Source organism: Schistocerca piceifrons, chromosome 7 (assembly GCF_021461385.2).
Source record: "Schistocerca piceifrons isolate TAMUIC-IGC-003096 chromosome 7, iqSchPice1.1, whole genome shotgun sequence".
Classification (NCBI taxonomy): Eukaryota; Metazoa; Arthropoda; class Insecta; order Orthoptera; family Acrididae; genus Schistocerca; species Schistocerca piceifrons.
In genome coordinates this window covers 131154343-131178458 of record NC_060144.1, presented here as the reverse complement: position 1 = coordinate 131178458, position 24116 = coordinate 131154343, and the positions used below count along the sequence as shown (strand labels likewise).

General features: G+C 43.1%; 1 protein-coding gene across 1 annotated transcript in view; it reads right to left on the bottom strand.

Annotated features, from left to right (window-relative positions):
- The window catches only part of LOC124804928 (polyamine-transporting ATPase 13A3-like), a 395714-nt gene that overhangs the window by 117536 nt on the left and 254062 nt on the right, over positions 1-24116 (bottom strand). The window contains exons 4-6 of the mRNA XM_047265303.1: positions 18679-18749; positions 16745-16818; positions 11353-11509 (exon numbers count right to left, since the gene is read on the bottom strand). Of these exons, the coding sequence (XP_047121259.1) occupies positions 11353-11509; positions 16745-16818; positions 18679-18749 (302 nt within the window). The remainder of the gene's footprint in view (positions 1-11352; positions 11510-16744; positions 16819-18678; positions 18750-24116) is intronic.

Below are 24116 nucleotides of genomic sequence, written 5' to 3'. Positions count from 1 at the left end.
TTAACATTCAATTAATGCCCAGAAAGTGTAGTTGGAAGGCTAGTCAACTTTATTACACATCTCCTTTCCGCCATTCTCAAGTATTTCAGAAATTGTCTAATATGATTATTAAATTGTTTTATATTTCAAATTATCCCACCAACTTGCAGATATCCATCATAAAGAACTGTTTATGCTTCTGTAAAGATTGGAGCTCATGTACTTCAAAGTGCAGATTTTATTTCTTCATGTTGAAGTTTGAATGTCTTTAAGAAAACTTTTCTTGATGTTTAACTTAATTCTTTCTGGTAATTTAGTCAGTAACACACTCTTCTGTTGTCTTTCTTTAACATCAGCATAATTGAAATGATCAAACTGTTTTTGTTTAAATAACTTCATGTATAACATGTGTACATGGTTAGTACATGAACTTAGTATGTATTTGGAATGTGTAAGATTGTTTTTTTAATAAATGTTTGTATATATAAAAAAAGGGTGTTCGGTCAGAGGGGTATCTGCCCTCTGTAATATTTTAAAAACTGAGTGATTGGATCAACGATAAACTCCAACAGATGTCACTGGACGTCCGCACCAAACAAATGCAACGAACGATAACGAACAAAACGAGAATCTTTAAAAAAAAAAAAAAAAAAGAAAAAAGGTAGAAAGTGTAAGCGCGGTATAAAAGATTCGTGAACGAGGTTCAAAATGGTTAGAATCTCGAAAATACTAATTTTTTATCTTTATTTTTTTTCATAACTAGTCACATTATTTAATTTATTTTTGTAGCACAAATGTAAATTCTGTGATATTCAAAAAATTTGCACTTACGCTATTCGTTCTTGGTACATTAGCAACGTCTCACCGCTACGCATGTTAACTGCCGAATGGGTCCTGCCTCTGTCTGGAGTTCGAAGTGTCGAGGTGCAAAGTAGTTCCCAGGCTGCATGTACACAGTATTTCACAAATCCCGACAGGCATATATTTTCAGGAAAACTCTACGTATTTCTTCGTTTACTTGTCGATAGTTATAAATATGTTATAAATATGTTTGTTCTAATAATTAAATGTCATCAAAAATAGTAAGTAGTCAAATAACATGAAATTCGCTAAAAATTCATGCAAATACAGGTGTTTTTTAAATTATATTACCTCTCAAATGTCATATCAATTAAATGATATGACCAATGATGAAAAAAATAGATTACTAAGTAATTTTGAGCGGGAGTCGAACCGTCGTGCAAATATAGGTGTTTTTGAAATTATATTACCTCTCAAATGTTATATCAATTAAACGATATGACCAGTGATGAAAAAAATAGATTACTAAGTAATTTTGAGCTGGAGTCGAACCGTCGCCTCATTCACGATGGGGAACTGGAACGCTAACACTTGAGCACCATGAGTTCTTTCATCCAGCACCTTCGCACAGATACACATATAAAAGACGCATAAATCTTCTCTTGCGATTTTCTCGAAACCACCAGAGTAGTACACGTTGCTGCTTGCACTCTGCGTTGTTTTAATGGCCTACGAAAGGTGTACAAATTTTGAAGAAGTGTGTGATCCCAACACCGTGGTCTCGTGTTGTTGAGACAAGCGGCGACGTTTTGAATGCAGGACGTCCTGGTTACCTTCTCTGCCGCTAGATGGCAAGAGAATGCATTCTCCCGGCTGCAACGGGTGAGGAAAGGCAGATATTCCACAACAGGTTCAAATGGCTCTGAGCACTATGCGACTTAACTTCTGAGGTCATCAGTCCGCTAGAACTTAGAACTAATTAAACCTAACTAACCTAAGGACATCACACACATCCATGCCCGGGGCAGGATTCGAACCTGCGACCGTAGCGGTCGCTCGGTTGCAGACTGCAGCGCCTAGAACCGCACGGCCACTCCGGCCGGCTCCACAACAGGCGCCAACCCCACTGTATATATATTGTCTTCGCTAATTAACACATATATCATCAACTATACAAATTTAAATAAGCTCTTTGGAGTGTGCTGTTTATGACATCTCTGAGGAAAGTGAAACTCTCACTGTTGTTATTTTGAGCTTGTACCGCCCCCAGTGAAATACTAAGAAAAGACTTAAAAACAGTATTTATAAAGAAGAGACATTTAAATATTGTAATAATTTCTCTGTGTAAGTTTTGAGGGTAAAGAAATATACAGAACACTCGAAACAAAATGAGCTAAAGAGACGACAAGATACGCTCTTTTGTTAATTTTTTAGTCGTCTTTACTTCTTCTCTTGTCGTGGTTGCGTGTAGACGGACATCTTGCGAGTGCTGACAAATGTAAGTATATTTGTATTAATTAAGCAAATAATATAGTGATTTAATATTATTGTTCACTTTTAATTTGTAAGAGGTGATCCCGATTTCATGTCCGACTTCCTTGAATTAACCTGCATTCGAGTAATTTACAGTGTAACCTTTTTTACGTGGCTGTATTAACTTATAAAAATTAGCAGAAGCGACAAACTCGCCCGCTATTAATGTAAGATACATTTTTCTCCACAGACGGCCGATGTTGCAGAAAATACGTAGTTTAAAGATTCTTATTTTCAGTACGACAGCCGAGAGCTAGAGCCAGGACTCTGACTACAATGAAATGGTTGACGGAGGTAAGAAAATATACTCTCGCGGGTGTGTGGGCCGCAATTTTAATTAATAACTTAAGATTTTTGCTTTAAAGTGAACCGACTAGGCGAGGAAATTAATATGAAAAGTTTATTTCATTGTTCAACTTATATGTTCATGTTTTAAGATTCATCGAGTCTCAGTCATTAACGTAACAAATAGTTTCCACTGAAGATTAATAATGTTAAAAAAAAGAGACAGTTTCACAAAAGCATTTAATTGTAAATCAAAATTGAATGAAATATCATTTTGATTAAGGCCCACCGCGTAAGTCGGCAACAGTCACAATTACCAATCAATTTTTTGTAGTAAATAATAAATTAAATTACAACGGCCGAAGCTTTACTCTTCATGTAAATGCAGTATGAGCATCCACTTTAAATATTGATCCCGCGTAGTATGCTGGAGTGCTGGGACGGTGAAATATTTATTCAGGGAACATATTATTTTAGAAATACGTATTTTGTTAGTGACTGCGCCGTATTTCGTGACGGTAATGCGTATCTTTGTGTACTGAAAAACACAGATTTCAGCGAATTTAAAAAAAAAAACAAACAGTGCAGGGCCAGATGCCGAGAAAGACTCGGTTAGTTCAACTGAATAACTGTCACTAGACAGTGCTCGCTACAGACTTAGTTGACAAGTTTCGGAACACTAGAGCGTCTCCTGCAATAGGCGATATGACCAAGCCTAACGCAATGGTTGAACAAAACTTATAGAAACACAGTGAGAAATACACGCTTGACCATAAAAGCAGATGCTAGCCAAGCCTGTTGGTTGTAATGATGTATTTGACAACGAAAGGCACCTGCGCAATGTCCTCAATGAGTCGCAAGTGTCAGTCACACACAGGATAGTGTTCAGTGCAGTTGCGAGTGCATTATGTCGGAACTAAGTGAATTCGAACGTCGGGAAATTGTTGGTGCTCGTGAGATGGGTGTTTCCATAACCAAGATAATCGAAGCCTTTGGCATTTGAAGAGGTACCAAATCGAAGACGCTCGTATCAAAAAAAGTTTTGTATTACCTCGGTTCCGAGAGTTCTGGAACCTGTACAGAAAACTGGAATAGATATCAACATAAACATCATTTCTGCTCTTTTTATTGCTCATGAAAACCACACATTGCATATTTTACCATCATAAAGCGAGATCTTCAGAGGTGGTGGTCCAGATTGCTGTTCACACCGGTACCTCTAATACCAAGTAGCACGTCCTCTTGCATTGGTGCATGCCTATATTCGTCGTGGCATACTATCCACAAGTTTATCAAGGCACTGTTGGTCCAAATTGTCCCAGACCTGAACGGCGATTCGGCGTAGATCCCGCAGTATGGTTGATGGGTCACGTCGTCCGTAAACAGCCCTTTTCAATCTATTCTAGGTATGTTCCATAGCGTTCATGTCTGGAGAACATGCTGACCACTCTAGTCGAGCGATGTCGTTATCCTGAAGGAAGTCATTCACAAAGTGTGCACGATTTAGGCGCGAACTGTCGTCCATGAAGACGAATACTTCGCCAATATGCTGCCGATATGGTTGCACTATCGGTCGGAGGATGGCATTCACGTATCGTACAGCCGTTACGGCGCCTTCCATGACCACCAGCGGCCTACGTCGGCCCCACATAATGCCACCGCAAAACAGGAGGGAACCTCCACCTTGCTGCACTCGCTGGGCAGTGTGTCTAAGGCGTTCAGCCTGACCGGGTTGCCTCCAAACACGTCTCCGACGATTGTCTGGTTGAAGGCATATGCGACAGTCATTGGTGAAGAGAAAGTGATGCCAATCCTGAGTAGTCCATTCGGCACGCTGTTGGACCCATAGCTACCGCGCTGCATGGTGTCGTGGTTGAAAAAATGGACCTCACCATGGACGTCGAAAGTGAAGTTGCGCATCATGCAGCCTACTGCGCAAACTTTGAATCGTAACATGACGTCCTGTGGCTGCACGAAAGGCATTATTCAACACGGTGGCGTTGCGGTCAGTGTTCCTCCGAGCCATAATCCGTAGGTAGCGGTCATCCACTGCGGTAGTAGCCCTTGGGCGGTCTGAGCAAGGCATGTCATCGACAGTTCCTGTCTCTCTGTATCTCCTCCATGTCCGAACATGATGTCCGAACATCGCTTTGGTTCACTCCGAGGCGCCCGGACACTTCCCTTGTTGAGAGCCCTTCCTGGCACGAAGTAACAATGCGGACGCGCTCGACCGTCTAGGCATGGTTGAATGACTGGAAATGATCGGCTGTCGGACCCCCACCGTCTTATAGGCGCTGCACATGCATGGTTGTTTACTTCTTTGGGCGGGTTTCGTGACATCTCTGAACAATCAAAGGGACTGTGTCTGTGACACAATATCCACAGAACCAGGGTGATGCAAAACTTTTTTTGAAGTGTGTATGTACCGCATATAGAGAAAGCGCGTAAACGTGGTCCGCTAAGTCATACCGCAAAGGAAAGTGTGTATTGACTGATCATGAGAGACGGTCATTGAAGAGGACTGTAACGAAAAGTAAGGGGCGACAGCTGAAAAAGTCACTGTAGAACTGAATGTCGCAGGCGCGAATCTTACCAGGTCCAAAACAACACGAAGGGAACTCCACTAGCAGGGAATTTCTATAGCGAGTTGTTATTCAAAAATCATCCAAAGTTTGTCTATAATCTTTCTTGGTAATCTGTTTCTGGCGTCATTACAATGTGACAAAAAAAAAAAAAAAAAAAAAAAAAAAGAGAGAGAGATAGAGATGCCGTATAGTATCTGTAAGGGGTTCCAGTTCGCTGTACACAACTTCATTTGTCACTTTCCGCCACTGTCCATGTCTCTGTTATTTTTCATTAATGCAAGTTGTAGCTATTCTGATCTACGTTTAAGATTTCGTCGAACCTGTTTCTCTGGGTGACTTTGAAATAATTTCACTTCCGTATGTCGTCTCTTGTTAAACCACTGTCTTGTAATGTTTTAATTTAGTTTTGACTGAGGGAAATTTTTTATTGTACGTAGACTATGTCACGTTTTGAGCTTCTATCATTTTATTAGATCTTTCGTGCAATGCACTTTCTTTTCCAAGTTATATCTTACAAGTTCTCCTAGCTATCTAAAGTGTTTCATTACTTTTACTTCCCCGTTATTAACCGTTGTGTGGTTGATTTCTAGTGGATCTGCTGTCATTGTCTATCTGGGGTCCTATTTTCGTGCTATATTGTGTAGACTTGTTAGTGGATATACGGCTTCTTGAATCTTATTAGGTTATAACGGTAAGTCATCTGCGAGTGCCAAACAATATAAGTTCAGTTGATCTTGCTTGGTTCCATTTCTTATGTTTTTAGGGTTTTGTACCATTCCCTTAGCACGCACAACAGTGCACAGATGAAAAATAATGACGATAAAACATCTGTCTGTCTTAACCCTGTTTTAATCGTAAAAGTTTATCGTAGATGGCTCGTATATTTCTCCTCTAAAATTTACTTTAGCGTTGGTGTTTGTCAGGGTTAATTTTTATTGTTTATTAATTTTATAATTTCCTATATAAATAGATCAATTTATTTCTTTATTAGTTACAGATACTTTTTGTTGTTATATGTTTGATTTGTCTCCGCATTTTGTTTTTAAATTTCCAACTTGGTTCTGCAGCCATTTTTTCCCTTCAAATATTGTTTGTTTTGTGAAATATTAAGGGCTTCTTATGTTTATCTTAGTTGCCACGGTATTAATAAATATACACTGAAACGCCAAAGAAGCTGTTATAGACATGCGTATTCAAATACACAAATACGTAAACAGGCAGAATACGGTTCTATGGACGGCAACGTCGATAAGCGCCTGGCGCAGTTGTTAGATCCGTTAGTGCAGCTACAATGCCAAGTTATCAAGATTTAAGTGAGTTTGAACGTGATGTTATAGTCGGCGCACGAGCGATGAAGTGGGGATTTTCCTGTAGGACTATTTTCGAGTGTACCGTGAGTATCAGGAATCCGGTAAAACACCAAAACTCCGACATCGCTGTGGCCGGGAAAAGATCCTGCTAGAACGGGACGTGTACGGGTATGGAGACAACCTCATGAATCCATGGGTCCTGATGTCAGCAAGGGACTGTTCAAGCTGGTGGAGGCTCTGTAATGGTGTTGGGTGTGTGCAGTTGGAGTGATACTGGATCCCTGATACGTCTAGATACGACTCTAACAAACACGTATGTAAGCATCCTGTCTGATCAGCTGCGTCCACTCATGTCCATTGTGCATTCCGGCCGACTTGGGCGATTCCAGCAGGACAATGCGACACCCCACACGTCCAGAACTGCTAGAGAGTTGCTCCAGGAACACTTTTCTGAGTTTCAATTCTTCCGCTTGCCAGAAAACTCCCTAGACACGACCATTATTGAGCATATCTGGGATTCCTTGCAACGTGCTGTTCAGAGAAGATCTCCATCCCCTCGTAGTCTTATGGATTTGTGGACAGCACTGCAGGATTCATGATGTCATTTCCCTCCAGCACTACTTTAAACATTAGTCAAGGACATGCCACGTCATGCTATGGCACTTCTGCGTGTTCGCGGGGGCCCTAGACAGTATCAGGCACGTGTAGCAGTTTCTTTGGCTCTTTATTGTATTATTTGAGCCGTAGAGCAAGGGTGATAGTCAACAATGGAAACACATGGATTAAACCTACCTCAAATATCTCCCGGAAAGTCATGGAGACTTTCTTTGACGCCCTGTTGACTTTCCAGAACACGGCGCCACGGTTGATGCACAACGGTACGTGGACAGTTTGCAAAAATTGAAGCGAGGCATCTATCTAAATGACGAGGATTGTCGACGGACGGCATCATTCTGCTGTAGGGTAATGTCCACGCAGCAGCTGCCAAGGTAGTTTCGATTACGCTGTAGTAGTTTGCTGGGAAGCCCTTCCACATACCCCATACAATCCCAATGTCTGCCGTGCAGATTTACAAATTGTTGGGCCATGAAGAAAGACATTCGCGGCCGCCAATACGCTTCGGACGAAGAGGTGCATGCGTGGGTACGATCATAGTTTCGTAGGTAGCCGCAAATATTTTGCCACGAAGAGAATGACAGTCTTGTTGTACAGTGGGATAAATGTATTAACAGTTATGGCGATTACTTTTGAAATAACAAACGGTTTCCTACTGTTTTCCATTTATATCGTTATCGTTTGATTGCCCCTTATATTACACCGGAGCATAAGTTCGTAGCGTTTTTAGTTTGCATGTTGGTGTTCCTGTTGCTATGGGTTTATTTATCGATAGTATGTTTTTATTTGCAGGTCACTGTCCCTATTTGAGTTCGCATTTTGTCATTTTGTCAATTGGAATAGTGAGTGAAGCTGCAGACGCTAGAAAATGGAGTGCCAAGTGGAGAAATCTGTACATCTGCGAAATGTTCTTCTGTTTGAATTCAGTAGATGGGTGACGACAGCGGGGGTAGCCAGAGACATTTACGCCGTGTATGGGTGTAATATCCCTGGACAGAGAACGGCAGGGAAATGTTTTTCTCGTTTTAAAGAGAATCGTTTCGATATTAGTGTCTCTCCAAGTTCAGGAAGACTTTGGAAGTTTGACGAAGCTCGTTTAAACGCATCAATCGATCACCGTCATTGTACTCGAGAACTGGCAAATTTGATGAACTGTGATCATTTTACCATCGTGTGACATTTGCATGCTGTGGGGATGGTTGAGAAAGCGGGTGTGTACGTACCGCATGCTCTAAGCCAAAATCACAAAACTCAGCGGGTGACCATATGTGACTCTCTGCTTGCTCGTCATCTGTTGGCCCGTGAATAACTCCGACCATTCCTGTGCTGTATCGTTACTGGTGATGAGAAATTGTGTCTTCAAGCTAACATAAGAAGAAGAAAGGAATATTTGAGCCCGAAAAAGGCAGCAGCTCCCCGTACAAAGACTTGCGCGCATCCACAGAAGATAATGTTATGCATCTGGTGGAAGACTGATGGTGTAGCGTACTACGAATTGCTTCCCCGTGGTGTTTCTATCACCGCTGACATTAACTGTTAACAATTGAGATGTCTTGTAGACGCAGCCCAAGAACAAGGACCAGGAGAACGCTGCAGCACGATAACCCCCGCCCGTATTCTGCTAGACTGACAAAAAAACGCTGTACTGGGAAGTCTTCCACACCGACATTATTCACCTGATCTTGCTCCCTTAGATGTTCATCTTTTCTGCTTTCTATCGAGCAACCTTCAAGGAACTTCCTTTCTGGTTGAAAATGCGCTCGAAACATGGCTTGACGAGTTCTTTGCCTCAAAACCACGTGATTTCTACAATCGCGAAGACGAAAAGTTATACCAGCGTTGGAAGCCTGTGAAGGAGAATATACGAGGGTGAGTCAAATAAAACCTTAAATATTTTTTAAAATATTATTTATTGTGCAGGAATGGTACAAAGCTGTATCACTTTTCAACATACTCTCCCCCACGCTCGATGCAAGTCCTCCAGCGCTCACAAAGTGCATAAATTCCTTTAGAAAAAAAATCTTTTGGTAATCCGCGTGGCGTACTTCTTCCTCAGAACGGAACTTCTTTCCTCCCATTGCGTCTTTGAGTGGTCCAAACATATGGAAATCACTTGGGGCAAGGTCTGGTGAGTATGGTGGATGAGGAAGACACTCAAAATGCAGGTCTGTGATTGTTGCAACTGTTGTACGGGCAATGTGGGGCCTTGCAATGTCATGTTGCAAAAGGACACCTTCTGACAGCAATCCACGTCGCTTTGATTTGATTGCAGACCGCAGATGATTTTTTAGGAGATCTGTATATGATGCACTGGTGGCAGTGGTTCTTCTGGCATGTAATGCTCCAAAATGACGCCTTTTTCGTCCCAAAAGAGAATCAGCATAACGTTCCCTGCTGTTGGCTCTTTTCGAAATTTCTTTGGTTTTGGTGATGAGGAATGGCGCCATTCCTTGCTCGCTCTCTTCGTTTCCGGTTAGTGGAAGTGGACACAGGTTTTCGTCCCCAGTAACGATTCTTGCAAGGAAGCCATCACCTTCTCGTTCAAAGCGCCGAAGAAGTTCTTCACAAGCATCAACACGTCGTTCTCTCATTTCAGGAGTCAGCTGCAGTGGCACCCATCTTGCAGACACTTTGTGAAACTGGAGCACATCATGCACAGTGTGGTGAGCTGACCCATGACTAATCTGTAAACATGCTGCAATGTCATCCAGTGTCACTCGGCGGTTTTCCTTCTCTATGGCTTCAACTGCTGCTATTTTTCTGTGGAATCACAACTCGTTGTGCCTGACCACGACGAGGAGCATTTTCCACTGAAGTCACACCATTTGCGAACTTCCTACTCCATCCGTAGACTTGCTGCTGTGAGAAACATGCATCACCGTACTGAACCTTCATTCGTCGATGAATTTCAATAGGTTTCACACCTTTACTACGCAAAAACCGAATAACAGAGCTCTGTTCTTCCTTGGTGCAAGTCGCAAGTGTGGCTGCCGTCTTTATACTGATACTGCGACGGTATGTGTGGATCTGTAGAGAGCCTGTATAGGGAGAGAGTAGCCATAGGTGAATTGCCCGTGATTGGTTGATTAGCTTTGGCGCCATTTTTCTGCCAAACGTCTCTCGTGCTTCCTATGTTCGCCGTGCTTTTGAGTTGAATTGAAGTTCAGAGGACTTTTGGAAACGATTAAAAGGTATTTGAATTATTGAGAGACTTGTTGTGCGTTGTGCGTGAATGTTAGATTTAGTTGTGTATCGTTTTTAGTACGTAATTAGCGTTTGCAATCTTAAATACGAGTGGAAATAATGAAGCCTTTTGTGATGAAGTCGGTAGGTTTACATGTTTGAAGTAAACACTTTAGTAATTGTACAGTATTGTTTTTGACATCTGTAATTCGTTGTCAAGACGTTCGTAAACGATGCCAGGTTGTGCTGCATTTGGTTGTTCCAATAGAGGCGAAGGTGGATTTCGCATGTTAGCATGTCCACGCAATGAAGAAAGACGAAAGCAGTGGGCAGTCGCAGTCAACAGGGCTGACATAAATCAAACAGAAGCCTTGTGGAAACCAGCCAAGTACTCTTATCTGTGCGAAGTAAGTCGTTTTTGCTTTTTACTACATATAAAACAGCTTGCAATATACATAGTTAAATTTGAAAACAGACCTGTAAATTGGCTGTGTGAAAATTATTATAACACATTATTCTTATAAACAATGGCATTTAACGAATGATTTCGCCATATTGTCTTGTGCTTTTGATTCGGCGAGTGTATACTCCACTACTGGCCATTCAAAAGTCCCGCCCGCAGTTTGGCAGAAAAATGGCCGCCGTATCGTCCGGTTGGCCACTCTCTCCCTATACAGGCGCTCTATATGCATCTGCACTATATGCTGCCACCTACAGGCCATTCTACACGCTGTTTGTAGCACGCTTACCAACTTACAGGATAACGGTGAATATTATTGATGACTGAAGTGTCTGTTATTTTTATCTGTTGCGTTTATTTTAAACTTATGGAAGAACGCTACGAACTTATGCACGAATTCAGTATAACCAAGTTCTCTGCCAATTCTTGCATCGTCGGGAGAAATGTGGTACACAGAGGGCGAATATCGCAAACTTTCATGGCCACTGCGAGATGATAATTGAAACTTTATGACTACCGCTTATAAAAATTCCTGTAATACGTAGGTAGCAGCGGAGGCGTCAGGACGGTACTAGTGACTAGGTTAACTGTATTGACGTACCTGGAGCAGCGCAGGGAGTCCGATATGCCGGAGTGGGCGTGCATGTCCACGTAGCCCGCGGCCGCTTCCAGCCCGCTGAGCCGCACCAGGCGCTGTTCCGCCTCGTCCCATACGTAGCGGAGCTTCTTCACCGACACCATGCGCAGCTCCTCCAAGTCTGCACACACCACGCACCACATCAGTTTCACTTCGTATGTTTCTTTCAACAACAGAATCCCAACAGCATTTCGCCGGCTCACATTATAGTAATGCAGAACCCTGTCATCGCGGGGTTGAAGCTGGAGGCCCACCTAACAAGTTTTTGGATGTTTTTCGTGTTGAGTAAGCAATTTTCTTTCTTTTTCTTACACAGACATGTTTCGCTTTCCTCGAGGGGCGTTCAATAAACAATACAACACATTTTTTTACTGAAAACAGGTTGGTTTTATTATGAATTATAATACACCATACCATTTCCCACTCTTTCGGCTGCAAAACTACTCCACTGGCGATTAAAATTGCTAGACCATGAAGATGACGTGCTACAGGCGCGAAATTTAACCGACAGGAAGAAGATGCTGTGATATGCAAATGATTAACTTCTCAGAGCATTCACACAAGGTTGGCGCCGTGCTGACATGACGAAAGTTTCAAACCGATCTCTCGTACACAAACAGCTGTTGACCGGCGTTGCCTAGTGAAACGTTGTTGTGATGCCTCGTGGAAGGAGGAGAAATACCTACCATCACGTTTCCGACTTTTATAAACGTCGGATTGTGGCCTATCGCGATTGCGGTTTATCGTATCGCGACATTGCTGCTCGCGTTGATCGAGATCCAATGACTGTTAGCAGAATATGGAATCGGTGCGTTCAGGAGGATAATACGGAACGCCGTGCTGGAGTCCAACGGCCTCGTGTCACTAGCAGTCGAGATGATAGGCATCTAATCCGCATGGCTGTAACGGACCGTGCAGCAATGTCTCGATCCCTGAGTCAACAGATGGGGACGTTTGCTAGACAACAACCATCTGCACGAACAGTTCGACGACGTTTGCAGCAGCATGGACTATCACCTCGGAGACCATGGCTGCGGTTACCCTTGACGCTGCATCACAGACAGGAGCACCTGCGATTGTGTACTCAACGACGAACCTGGGTGCACGAATGGCAGAACGTCATTTTTTCGGATGAATCCAGGTTCTGTTTACATCATCATGATGGTGGCATCCGTGTTTTGCAATATCGCGGTGAACGCACATTGGAAGCGTGTATTCGTCATCGCCATACTGGCGTATCACCCGTCGTGATGGTATGGGGTGCCATTGGTTACACGTCTCGGTCACCTCTTGTTCGCATTGACGGCACTTTCAACAGTGGACGTTACATTTCAGATGTGTTGCGACGCGTGGCTCTACCCTTCATTCGATCCCTGATGAACCCTACATTGCAGCAGGATAGTGCACGAGCGCATGTTGCAGGTCCTGTACGGGCCTTTCTGGATACAGAAAATGCTCGACTGCTGCCCTGGCCAGGACATTCTCCAGATCTCTCACCAATTGAAAACGTCTGGCCAAAGGTGGCCGAGCAACTGGCCCGTCACAATACGCCAGTCACTACTTTTGATGAACTGTGGTATCGTGTTGAAGCTGCATGGGCAAGTGTACCTGTACACGTCATCCAAGCTCTGTTTGACTCAATGCCCATTCGCATCAACGCCGTTATTACGCCCAGAGGTTGTTGTTCTGGGTACTGATTTCTCAGGATCTATGCACCCAAATTGCATGAAAATTTAATCACATGTCAGTTCTACAATAATATACTCGTCCAATGAACACCTGTTTATCATCAGCATTTCTTCTTGGTGTAGCAATTTTAATGGTCAATAGTGTATTTTTCAACATATCCTCCGTTCAGTGTGACGGTCTTACGCCGCCTTACTGGGAGAGACTTAATGCCCGCATGGTCCCACTCTACTGTCAATGTCGCACCTAACGTCTCGGTGGCTCAAGAACCTCCCGTCATCCACGTACTGCCTCTCGCGGAGTGCCTCCTTCATTGGGCCAAAGAGATAGAAGTCGGAAGGTGAGGAACGCAGTGTGTACACACTTTTGTGTACCTCAACTGGCGGACGAGTGTGTCAGCACTCCCAACAGAGACGTCCAGTTGAGCAGCGAGGTGTTTGATTGAGATCTTTCGATAACATGGAAAGAGAGTGTCCGCACGTTCCAACACACCAGGTCGGCACGCGTGGGATCGGACAGGTTTGCGCGTCCTTATTGCGCTGTTGACACTCGCCTCGTTCAACGACTCACTGTGCTTTTGTTCAGTGACAGGTCTCCGTCGATATTCTGGAAGCGCGTATCAATATCTGCGATGCTCTGGCTTTTCGCTAAAACAAACTCAGTGAAAGCTCTCTGTCTGGATCGCACCTCTGTTATATATGCCATTTGGAAGCTACATACAGCGCGACCACCTATCGGAACTTAATGAAACTATAGGAGGTCAAGCGGAAAGATTCAACGACGTCCCACAACTAATTAAGGATTTTTTTCAACCGAAATTGGCCGAGAAAAAAATTGTTGCACGACTTATTGAACACCCCTCATATCAAATAACAGCAAAAATTGCTTTTTACTGCTTGTAAATACACAGTTTCAGTTTTTAGTAAAGTATTCACAAACTGAAAGCAGAACATTTTTTAGTCTTTCTCGGCGTATTCCGCTGATGAATTCTTTTCGGGTTATCAGCCGAGTGGTGGCGTCGTCTTGTCGCAACGTTTCAATGAGTTTCGAACCCATCATCTTTGCCAGAAGATGATGGGTACGAAACTCATCGAAACGTTGCGACAAGACGACACCACCACTCGGCTGATAACCCGAGAAGAATTCATGAGAATATTTTTCGCGTACCTTGTGAACACTTGCTGTGGTTTCCGTAGCTTCCTGTGCTTTGCAGTAAAGCTGTTATTCTTTTACAGTTTCTCATCCGCGACCACAGAGAACTTAATATAGGAAAAAACATTTCCTTTTAAAATTACGCCTGGAATTTTAGACTCTTGTGCTTACAGTGTTTTACTCCATGCGAACGATTGTGCGTCTATGTGTATTTACTATATGTCTGCACTTACTTTTACAGTTTTGCACATTGTCTTCACTGTGAAGCTGCACTGTTACTTGCACTATCTCAATGTTTACGTAAAAGATACGAGAGCAAGATGAGGAACGGTCCAATATGTTCTGCGCGGGAGTTTTCAATACAGTTATGTCAGTAGGCTTCGGGCGGTGTAGATTTGTGTGAGTGCGTATGTGTGTGTGTGTGTGTGTGTGTGTGTGTGTGTGTGTGTGTGTGTGTGGCCGTAACTTTCAACGTGAAATGTGCTGCTTTGATCTAGACGTAATTCTTATACGTACGGGTAAGTCCTTTGAGACACGTCGTTTATTTTGCAATAACAAGTATTATGAGAAAGATAATTATTGAAAAGCTTTATTTTATATAAAGTCATAGGTCAATCATTGCACAACGTTGGTAATTTGTTTTAATAGTATTACAGACTTTGGAAGCAGCTTGTAGAGCGAGACACACACAGCGCTGGCGTGAACGTGTATTATTAAGATGTGTTAAAAAGAAGATGGAAAAGGACTGGCGTTAAAGACGTAAGCCCTGAGCTACATATTGTGTTTTGGATGAAGAGTGATTGGTTTAATGAAGATAGCTTGGACCACATCTCAATATTGTTATCACAAGAACTCAGGTAATTAATTTCAAATTTGTCAGTAGAAGCAGATATTGATCTGGTATGTGTGTAACAAAAACGTAAGTTTGAAAGTTGCTAGTCGAGCAATAGTTATAAACAGTGCCATAAACTATACGTTTTGGTCACACTTCAGCACTCTCAAAACTTTCTTTAAGAAATGGTAATAAATTCTATTTATGGAAAGAAAACCACGTATTATTCTAAGGTTGTTACTAATGCATTACTGTTTTAGTATGACAAGGGAAAAGTTATTCTATATTTTCTTTGGTTCAAAGTTAGAATTTGTTCAGTATACTTCTGAAAACTAACGCTGTTTTCTACGCTAATGTAAAAGGAAGGACGACGAACTATGACTGAAAAAGAACGTGCTGGAAATAAGAAGTACTTTTTTTCTTACAAAGCGTAATTATTTTGAATCCTCTCAGACAACTGTTATATGTGGATGTAGTTCATATTCTCAGAAGTCAAGTGAAATTAAGCAGTAACATCCGCTAGTTTGATTGAGCAGAACATTTCCGCTTTCGGTTTCCAAGACAGAGCTGCATAATATGTGAGACATGAAGTTCAGTGATTTGCAATGTCTTCCACTTGCTGCTAAGACATATATTTTTAATTCAGTGATAGAATATATGCTCGAGGCAAAACAATGGTTAGCTGTTCAATTAATTGTCGCATGTGACTTATGCATCGGACTATTATGGTTCTAGTGGTTCTCGTGTTGTGTTGCACTGAGTCAGAATTGTTTTTGGAAGAGCTGTTCATTGCTATTGGGAAAGCTATGAGCTATTCATTATTCTTTTGACTCTGTGATCACACACGGTTGTGATAATACTGCTGAAACCTGCTTTCTGCTAAAGATACTTGTACATTAATTATCTTGGTCATGTGATTACTCATGATATGCCGTAAATCCTACACACTACATTTAACTGTTTATACTAGTGACTATTTCTAAACTAAATTTTTTAAGTCATTAACTTAGTGTGTGAATGAATAATACGACTCCAGTTATTGTCCAAAGCCTTAGATTTTACATAGCTCCATGCTTATCATTTGAATTATTTTAAAAGTGGGAGGACAACGTTTCATGATTTTCATTTTTCCTTTTTTTATTTTGAACAGAAGAAATACTGGGTTCTACTGCAACCTAAACATTTGTCAGCGTCTTCGTTGCTATTTCTAGACTGACTAGTAATATTCCTATATCTTAAAGTATTGTACCAAGATAAAGCAAAATAAGTTTGTTACTTTAACGAATTTTACCCAGAGCTACTGCAGTGCTGTTCTAAATCTGTATATTCACCTTCATCAGTAACTCAGTCTTACATAATACTTACGTAAATCAAGCTAGTACAGACAAGCAATGAGGTTTACGGGAAGGGGACTCCAGCGTGAAATCAGTTTCCTGTGGAACATAAGTCGAGCTCGCTTTTGGTTTGTGCATAGCATTTCTAGAAGTACACGTTATCATTTCAGTCCTCTCGAAAGCCAGGCGTTGTAATTGTCAGCAGCTAATACAGTTCTGAATATAACTGCTCTGGTAGATATGGTTCCGAGTATTGCTAAATAAGTTTCCAGCGTAGCCCAGATTAAATAACAAAAACCAAGGAAATATCACTGTCAAATGTAGGAAGGTAGGCGACGCATTAACATCTCACCTTTTACTTTTCCGTTGCTTAAGTACGCCCGCAGCTTCTTGGACTCCGGAGACATTTCTTCAGCGCATTGCGAGCTGTAAAATACAAAAAAATGTACTGTTTAGTTGTGTACAGCTAAACCAACTCCTGGTGCAAGAAAATTATTAGAAATCGAATGTAAACTAAATGTCAGGTCATCATCTAGATGTGAGGTCAACATCTAATCAAAAGTAGAAGCTCTGTATTACCCTACATATCGACTAACACGAAACATTATTATAGTTGCGGCAAAATACTATGTAAATTGAGCCTGTGTTTTCATTCAACACGTAAAGATTTTGCTTCACGGACGAGCAAATCTATCTGCTTATTGCAATCGCGAAGTCACACAGATCGATGGCTAAATTCTTTTCGTTAGGCTAAACAAATGAAACCTCGGTCGGTACTGTTATGTTACCACTTGTCTGCGAGTACTGCGCTGCAATCACTTCAGTCAGTTTTTTAATTTTATGGTGGGTATAGTTTTCTAATTCAGTGATGTGTCTGTCGAAATCGGTGAATGTGTGACGAAATCAGTGAATTCTGTCTCAAAATCGTTTGGTGTCTTTTGTTTTGAAATTCCAGTGCTGTAATTTTATTATTTTACGCACAATGGCAGGGAGAAATCGGGACGAAAACAAAGCGCTATTTTGATTAAATTAAAGGCGGAGCTGCATAAGGTAGATGACGCAAAACGAAGGTGGAAAACGGAACACTGTAAAGAGCTTGACATTTCCAAATCTGCACCGGTGACCACAGTTGCATTGACATCAACATTATAGTTTCTGCCCTCCCTACGTCAGAAATGCGAAACATCATGAAAGTCTGGACAGAAATTTAGATGCACTAAACGAATAAAACAGTGGGCGACAGGTAACAGTTTGTCGATAATTTGATTTTGGTAAAAACGCCCCAAATAACGTAACAGATTTTTCCACGAAAACCGACGCTGTTTATAGGCTTTCAAACCACGGTACGTACTTTTAAGAGCAAATATTAGTAGAAAATCGAAATTCTGCACCGTAATAAAATTTGACGAGATTCAAAATAAAGTTTTGATTTTTCTTCGCCTGCATCGTTTAACACCAAATTCTCTTAACACGAAAAAAAATTATTTCAGTCACTTTAGTGCCATATTGAACGTTGTATCCATCTAAAGCGCTCAAGAGCCCGTAGTTTTCCTGCTCTTCGGATGACGATCAAAATGATTAATAGCGTTCAATGAAGAAAGCTAGATCATAAACCTAACTCTCAGGTGATTTCAGTTTTCTATTATGAAGCTTTATCCATTTTGAGAAAATGGACACTGCAGGCTAGAGAAGCGTCTGAAACGAAATTCCAGGAAGCACTCTTTCAGAACAGACACTAAGTGCAGTGCCAGACATATTTTACAAGTATTTAATGTTTGTTTCTGCTCAACAGTGATCTATAAAAAAATAAAAAAACGCTTTGACTTAATCCAGGAGCACTAATATCCCTCTGTTACACAGTTTCATCCCGAAGCATGAGCCCGAAAAAAAAAAAATCGGTTTGGTGTATATTCCAAGGTCCATCTCAGTAAGACACTGGCAGTCCCGAAACCTACCGTGCATTAAGGAAATTAAAAACTGTCCTTGCAGGCAGAAGCTGATTTATTTATAATTGCAAATAATCAAGATCTGTTTGCCCCTTCAGGCTTTCAAACGTGAATTCCTTAGTTATTATGAAATAACAACACTACAAAATGAAGCGTTAGCTTACATAACAAATACATTAACTTTCAATAAAACTTAAATGTGAGTCACTTTGACCGAAGTTATTATTTACCATTTCAAAATCAAAATAATTTCCAAGCAAAAGTTAACTCACTGATGTAGATAGAACAACACAAACAAAATAAACAACTACATAAAAACATGTTACACGTCTTTACGTACCTCACAGCCTCAGCAGAAATAGTTTTGAAGGTCCTTATGTGGTACATTTTGTACTTTCCTTGGTAATTTTCCTGAAATAGAAAGAGGAAGCTATAAATTACTGTGTTCTATATTCACGTTGATAAAGGTTGTAACAGAAATAGGCTTCAGGATACAGATAGACAGCAATAATACTGTAGGAAACATGCTACATATTGTTTTCACAAACCGTTGTATTATTTTTGTCATAGACCAAAACACTGCAAAACATAGTTTCAGAACATCACACCACTTCTGCTGAATTTCCCCGTCGCCGCAACAGCCACAGGTAGCTATAATTTACTGAACTTGTTTTCTGGCGCCACTTACAAGCATATATATACTTGGAAAAACGCTTGACACAAGGCTGTCTGCTAATACTTTCATTACGACCGGTTTCAGTTCCAAGACCGAGCGAGGTGGCGCAGTGGTTAGCACACTGGACTCGCATTCGGGAGGACGACGGTTCAATCCCGTCTCCAGCCCTCTTGATTTAGGTTTTCCGTGATTTCCCTAAATCGTTTCAGGCAAATGCCGGGATGGTTCCTTTGAAAGGGCACGGCCGATTTCCTTCCCAATCCTTCCCTAACCCGAGCTTGCGCTCCGTCGCTAATGACCTCGTTGTCGACGGGACGTTAAACACTAACCACCACCACCACTCAGTTCCAAGATGCTACTCCAGGCGGGAGTAAAACGAATGTGCGCAACGGAGAATAATAAACGCTAAAATGAAGATTTGGCCCTGTCTGACTACCCCGTGCAGCAGATCCTAGGATCTATTCTACAAATTACAATCTAAACTTAAATGAACGATGAAGGCAACTAATCCTACTAAATGATAAACGTTGTTACTGCTTATATATTTATTGTAGATTTAAAAAACCTTTATATTACAAAGTTTACATTTCCTAAGTAAAATTACTAATCAATTATATCAATAACGCGAAATGACTGACATCATCTACGTACCAATCACTAGGAAACACTACTTTCAAAGATGATCTACGGTGGTGTGGAGCCTCAGTGGAAATAAACAAACGTGATCACAGCTGTTTAGCTTTTATAACCCTAATAAGCCGAAGCAATTTGCGATATCACCGAATGTACTGCGTCCGGTGGGTCGAAGTGATGGTTCTCGTACTCGTCTGCGACGATGGAAGAACTCCAGCCACAAATAAAGGCTTTCAAACACAAGGACGGCAGAAGGCGGTCCTCTGACTAATATACTCTAATGTTGTCTTCTCCCCTCTGTGTTCTACAGACGAGAAACGCGAACTCTCAGCCACAAAGACGGAGTTCAGATAACGTCTCAACCTAAGTATAAGCAGAGGAAGTGTTCTCAGTTACTGAACGCTGCATACTCAACGACGACTTCCAACCCAGAGGTGAAGTCCAGACTCGTATAGGTTCGCAACAGTACAGTGCCTAACTGTTCTAATTACAAACTCTCCTGAGAGCAAAGACAGCAAGTCCGTCTGTACCAACAAAGCTGATATCGAGCGACCGTCACACACGGGCGCTCACTACGGAAGACATCGTCTCTCCACCGCTGGCTTCCCAGCAAGGCTCAGCTCCCGACCACCGTAATTCCGAAAACGAATCATATTCCAGAAACCACGGAATATTCTCCCTCTCTACAGATTCTTCCGAACGCCGACCACCCATATTTTAGTCTTTTGTCGTCCGGCGCGGAAAGTTTGCGAGGAAAAGCCTATACTGGTACAATGGTACGCTTCTGAGTAAAAATCCTTGGAAATAATCCAGCCTGCGTGGTTTCCAAGGTGCCTCTTCTTCTTTCATCTCACCTGCGTCCAAGATTTGCAAAGTTCGGAAGTATTATCCGGTTATCCTTCCCGTCCGGCTACAATAGCGGCCGGCCGTCACCCTATTGTGCTCTAGAATTCAGGTGCCACGACGTCCGTCTAGCTACTTCCTGTGTTTAAGCAGGACCAACACCTGTGGGGGCCTTCCACCCAGAGCTTGGTTCAAATGGCTCTGAGCACATGCGACTTAACTTCTGAGGTCATCAGTCGCCTAGAACTTGGAACTAATTAAACCTAACTAACCTAAGGGTATCACACACATCCATGCCCGAGGCAGGATTCGAATCTGCGACCGCAGCGGTCACTCGGTTCCAGACTGTAGCGCCGAGAACCGCACGGCCACTAAACCGGCCCACCCAGAGCTTGAGTTCTGCCTGCCGCTTCATCTCCACTGTCGTTCCAAACTCTACTAGTATAATAAAGGCACTCCGTCACCTTTCATGCAAATAAGCGTTAACAATTATTTACAAGGCGTACGTAACGAAGTCAGTCTCCTTTATATATTCGTATATACGATGTACAACCTATCACATGATACCTAATTGTGTTTGTATATCACGGCAAAATATGTGGATGGGTTCTTGTAAGGTGTCAAATTATAGGCACCTTACACAGTGACTGCCCACCCTCACGGTAAGAAATATTACAATCACATCACATGTAATACATATACACTCCTGGAAATTGAAATAAGAACACCGTGAATTCATTGTCCCAGGAAGGGGAAACTTTATTGACACATTCCTGGGGTCTGATACATCACATGATCACACTGACAGAACCACAGGCACATAGACACAGGCAACAGAGCATGCACAATGTCGGCACTAGTACAGTGTATATCCACCTTTCGCAGCAATGCAGGCTGCTATTCTCCCATGGAGACGATCGTAGAGATGCTGGATGTAGTCCTGTGGAACGGCTTGCCATGCCATTTCCACCTGGCGCCTCAGTTGGACCAGCGTTCGTGCTGGACGTGCAGACCGCGTGAGACGACGCTTCATCCAGTCCCAAACATGCTCAATGGGGGACAGATCCGGAGATCTTGCTGGCCAGGGTAGTTGACTTACACCTTCTAGAGCACGTTGGGTGGCACGGGATACATGCGGACGTGCATTGTCCTGTTGGAACAGCAAGTTCCCTTGCCGGTCTAGGAATGGTAGAACGATGGGTTCGATGACGGTTTGGATGTACCGTGTACTATTCAGTGTCCCCTCGACGATCACCAGTGGTGTACGGCCAGTGTAGGAGATCGCTCCCCACACCATGATGCCGGGTGTTGGCCCTGTGTGCCTCGGTCGTATGCAGTCCTGATTGTGGCGCTCACCTGCACGGCGCCAAACACGCATACGACCATCATTGGCACCAAGGCAGAAGCGACTCTCACCGCTGAAGACGACACGTCTCCATTCGTCCCTCCATTCACGCCTGTCGCGACACCACTGGAGGCGGGCTGCACGATGTTGGGGCGTGAGCGGAAGACGGCCTAACGGTGTGCGGGACCGTAGCCCAGCTTCATGGAGACGGTTGCGAATGGTCCTCGCCGATACCCCAGGAGCAACAGTGTCCCTAATTTGCTGGGAAGTGGCGGTGCGGTCCCCTACGGCACTGCGTAGGATCCTACGGTCTTGGCGTGCATCCGTGCGTCGCTGCGGTCCGGTCCCAGGTCGACGGGCACGTGCACCTTCCGCCGACCACTGGCGACAACATCGATGTACTGTGGAGACCTCACGCCCCACGTGTTGAGCAATTCGGCGGTACGTCCACCCGGCCTCCCGCATGCCCACTATACGTCCTCGCTCAAAGTCCGTCAACTGCACATACGGTTCACGTCCACGCTGTCGCGGCATGCTACCAGTGTTAAAGACTGCGATGGAGCTCCGTATGCCACGGCAAACTGGCTGATACTGACGGCGGCAGTGCACAAATGCTGCGCAGCTAGCGCCATTCGACGGCCAACACCGCGGTTCCTGGTGTGTCCGCTGTGCCGTGCGTGTGATCATTGCTTGTACAGCCCTCTCGCAGTGTCCGGAGCAAGTATGGTGGGTCTGACACATCGGTGTCAATGTGTTCTTTTTTCCATTTCCAGGAGTGTATTTACATGTGAAGAATAACTTGAACAAAGCCAAAATGTGCAAAACAATGATTATAAGTTTTCAGTACTTAAACAATGCGGCTCGACAGACTCGTATCGTTCGCCACAGATCGAGACACATCACATTAACACGGGAAACTTACGATGAGGTGAGAAAAGCCATGGAATACCTGCTAATATCGTGTAGGACGTACTTTTGCCCGGTGTAGTGCAGCAACTCCACGTGGCATGGACTCAAGAAGTCATTGGAGGTTCCCTGCAGAAATACTGACTCATTTTGCCTCTACAGCCGTCCATAATTGCGAAAGTGTTGCCGGTGCAGTATTTTGTACACTAAATGAAGTCGCAATTACGTACCATACATGTTCGATGGAATTCATGTTGGGCGATCTGGGTGGCAGGATCTTTCGCTCGAATTGTCCAGAATCTTCTTCAAACCAATTGCGGAGAACTGGAGCCCAGTGATATGGCGCATAGTCATCCATAAAAAATCAATTTTTTTTGGGAATATAAAGCCCATGAATGGCTGAAAATGGTCTCCAAGCATCCGAGCATAACTATTTCCAGGCAATGATCGGTTCAGTCGGACGAGAGGACCCAGTCCATTCCATGTAAACACCGTCCACACTACCATAGAGTCACCGCCACCTTGCGCAGTGACAGTTGACAACCTGGGTCCATGGCTTCGTGCGGTTTGCACCACACTCGGACCCTACCATCAGCTCTTACTGAAACAGGGATTCACCCGACCACTCACGGCTTTCCGGTAGTCTACGGTCCGCCCACGAGAGGCACTGCAGGCGACGCCGTGCTGTCAGCAAAGACCTTTGCTTCGGCCATCTGCTGCCGTAGCCCATTGTCGTCAAATTCCGCCGCACTGTCCTAACGGATAAGTTGGTCGTATGTCCCACATTGGTTTCTGTGGTTATTTAACCTAATACCTTGTGTGTTAACACTGTCAACGCTATGCTAACACCGCTGCTCTCGGTCATTATGAGAAGACCGTAGGCCACTGTGTTGTCCATGGTGAGAGGTAACGCCTGAAATTTGGCTTTCTCGGCACACTCTTGTCACTGTGGGTCTTAGAACATTGAATTCCGTAACGGTTTCCGAAACGGAATGTCATACGTGAGTAGCTTAACCATTCCGCTTTGGAAGCCGGTAAGTTCCCGTCGCCCGGCCATAATCACGTCGGTCGTCTTTCTACACGAATCACCTGAGTACAAATGACAGCTCCGCCAATACACTGCCCTTTTATACCTTGAGTACGCGATGCTACCGCCATAAGTATACGTGCATATCGCTATCCCATGACTTTTGACATCTAAGTGTATGTTCATGTTATTCTTCATACATGGAGTCATCTAGGACATGTTATGTTGTGCTTGTAATCTTTCTTATCGTGAGGATGGTCAGTGATCTACACTGGTCATAGTAAATACTATAAGAGAGCTTCATGTCGTGGCTTTTTCCGAGTATAATTTACTGGTTAACTATCCAGT